We start from the raw sequence: 3,236 nt of genomic DNA, 5'->3' as shown, positions 1-3,236 counted from the left end.
ACATAAAAGGGTACGGTCTTTTTTTTCAATAGTTTTATTCATTTCAAACGGGCCGGATCCGGCCCGCGGGCCATTGTTTGCCCACGGCTGCTCTAGACCCAAGCCTGAGCACGTCAGCTAAGACCACCCTTCAAGATGCCACCCATTAGCCTCACCTCTTTGATAAACTTCCCTAGATCCCGTTAATTTCACTGTCAGAAACAGAACCCCACCACTTACAGTAGTGCTGCTACCTTCTGGATTCTGAGAACCCAACCCTTAGACTCCTGCAGCGTCCCCTTCTTTCCATCCAGTGCAATGGATAGTAAGAGGTAGGCATTTGGCTAAGGCAGCTCATGTATTAAGAATAAATTTACAGCCCAGCTGGCATGGCTTAGTGGTTGAGCGTGGACCTATGAACCAGGAGGTCTCGGTTTGATTTCTGATCACAGCACATACCCGAGTTGTGGGCTGGATCCCCAGTGTGGGGCATGCAGGAGGCAGCGATCAATGATTTTTTTTCTCATCATTGATGTTTCTATCTCTCTCCCTCTCTGAAATCAATACAAATCTATTTAAAAAATAAAAAATATTTAAAAAGAAATTAACAGATTTTTAAAGTCAGTTTTTCTCAAAAGAAGCATAACTGAATGATGAAACCAGTTTTCTTTAATTTTTTTTTTTTTAATAGGGCTGAGGCTTCAAAGACCTCAGGGACTTCTTTCAGTACTCAAAGAAACCTACACCCTGGTGATGGCACATAGGGACTGTTTTCTTGCTCTAAGTCTGAATGACTGCCAAAAAGGAAGGCAAAGGTAGAGCAGTTGGATCTCTGGCTCTCCCCATAGCTTCTGATCTCAGACCTTCATAAACTCCTTTCTGAGCCCAAGGACAAAGCTCACTTGAACAAATGATTTTGAGTCATGAATGAAAACTCTTGCTCTTTCCACAATGAGAAAGAATTCAGAGATGGACAGGTAAGCAAGCACTTCTGTTTTGGGGGAAACGTTTGGTGTGGGATATATCATTAATAGTAATAAAAGCATGTATCAAGAGAGTGTGGAACTTTATGTGTAGGAAAAGCCCTCATTATCGTTCTCTTTGTTCTATTAGAAGAAGCTTCTATTCACCTCTGGGTCGGTTGCCTTTCCTGAGATCTTATTTTCTTAGTGGGTTATGGGATTTGAGTTTGGATTTGCTTGGTAGGAGAATTTCAGTGAGGAATCTTCCTAGACATTTGTATTTCATTGATTTTTATTTCATTGATTCGGCCTGATTATCCTCAGGACTCTTGGTTCAGTGTGACCTATCTCTGTGCAAGTCTTATCTTTCCCACTGCCTTGCCTAGAAATGTATTCTTAGAGGGAGGAAAGGAGAAAGAGATCGAGATTGATTTCTTGTTCCACTTACTTATGCATTCATTGGTCGATTCTTGTATGTGCTCTCACCAAAAAATGTATTCCTAAGTGGAGCCTGTAGGATTCAGTTGTTGGAACTAGGACAAAGCCTTTTTGCTTTGGTGGTTGCCTTCACTGAATTAAGACAGGTGAACAGCCGAAACCGGTTTGGCTCAGTGGATAGAGCGTCGGCCTGCGGACTGAAGGGTCCCGGGTTCGATTCCGGTCAAGGGCATGTACCTGGGTTGCGGGCACGTCCCCAGTGGGAGATGTGCAGGAGGCAGCTGATCGATGTTTCTCTCTCATCGATGTTTCTAACTCTCTATCTCTCTCCTTCTTCTCTGTAAAAAATCAATAAATTATATTAAAAAAAAAAAAAAAAGACAGGTGAACTGTATTCCCAAAGGGAAGTCTTTGGACACTGGAGGGGACTGAACTGGAGGGGGAAAGGAAGGATGAAATGAACCCTGAGTACACAGACCCCTGCAGGGAGTTGTTCAGCATGGTGAATCACCAGACATTTTTTAAAAATATATTTTATTGATTTTTTAACAGAGAGAAAGGGAGAGAGATAGAGAGTTAGAAAGGGATAGAGATAGAGAGGGATGTGCCCGCAACCAAGGTACATGCCCTTGACCAGAATCGAACCTGGGACCCTTCAGTCCGCAGGCTGACACTCTATCCACTGAGCCAAACCGGTCAGGGCCACCAGATATTTTTGATAACGTATTTTGTGCCTAGTACTATGTGAATGAGTATGGGAAACATAAAAGAAGTATAAGTGAAGGTCCTTACACTCAAAGCAGCAGATTCTGATTGGGGAGACAGGCCTTGGCAGAGAAACCTGTGGCTTTTGGACTTAAGGTAAGTGAGATGCCATTGTAGCCCCAGTTGGTAAGATAGGCCACCTTTAGGAGGTAGAACTGATTTTGAAGGGAATAGAGGACACAGAGAAGTTGGAGGTAGGTGTGTATTCTAGAGGAAAATCACATGACCCCAGAAATAGAAGTGAGAGTAATTACAATAGTGTGTTCATTGGGTTGACATGGGAAATACTAGTTCTTAGGCATCAAGAGGCCAGCTATGGAGGAGTTGGCTTAGTTGTGATGTGTTAGGGCGTCCATTCTCATCTCCCAGGGATAAAAAAAAAATCAAATCTGATTTTAAGGAGTATTAGCAAAAATATGTAGGAAGGATTAGAGTAGTGGGATAATCTAGGATTATAGGGCTTTGACTTCAGCAGTGATTCCTTTATTAATCATTTTCCTTTGATTATTATTTTTTATTCTACAGAAAATAACCCATTGACATAATTCAAAATTCAAAACATACAGAGTATATGCTATGAAAAAATTGCCTGCTAGTCCTAGTTATGAAGGATTTGGCTCAGTGGATAGAGTGTCAGCCTGTGGACTGAAGGGTCCCGGGTTCAATTCCAGTCAAGGGCACATGCTGGTTGTGGCTTGATCCCTGGCCCTGGTCAGGGTGCATATGTGGGAGGCAACCAATTGATGTGTCTCTCTCACATTGATGTTTCTCTCTGTCTCTCCTCCTCCTTTCCACTCTCAAAAAATCAATGGAAAAATATCCTTGGGTAAGAATTAACAACAACAACAACAAAAAATGGCTGCCCTAGCTGATTTGGCTCAGTGGATAGAATGTCAGCCTGTGAACTGGACGGTTCTGGGTTCAATTCTGGTCAAGGGCACATATGGGTTCAATTCCCAATAGGGGGTGTGCAGGAGGCAGCTGATCAATGATTCTCTTTCATCATTGATGTTTCTATCACTTTCTCCCTCTCCCTTCCTCTCTGAAATCAATAAAAATATATATATTTTTAAAATTGCCTTCTACCCTGTT

The 3,236-nt window shown here is 42.3% G+C and overlaps 1 protein-coding gene across 1 annotated transcript in view; it reads left to right on the top strand.

The window, feature by feature from the left end:
• The first annotated feature begins 651 nt into the window (after nucleotides 1-651).
• The window catches only part of ELMOD3 (ELMO/CED-12 domain containing 3), a 25,315-nt gene continuing 22,730 nt past the window's right edge, over nucleotides 652-3,236 (top strand). The window contains exon 1 of the mRNA XM_006764005.2: nucleotides 652-956. Coding sequence (XP_006764068.1) covers nucleotides 903-956 — 54 coding nt within the window. The 5' untranslated portion in view covers nucleotides 652-902. The remainder of the gene's footprint in view (nucleotides 957-3,236) is intronic.

The sequence above is a fragment of the Myotis davidii genome, unplaced genomic scaffold (assembly GCF_000327345.1).
Source record: "Myotis davidii unplaced genomic scaffold, ASM32734v1 scaffold339, whole genome shotgun sequence".
NCBI lineage: Eukaryota > Metazoa > Chordata > Mammalia > Chiroptera > Vespertilionidae > Myotis > Myotis davidii.
The sequence above is the reverse complement of the archived record's forward strand: the minus strand, read 5'-3'. Positions and strand labels throughout refer to the sequence as shown.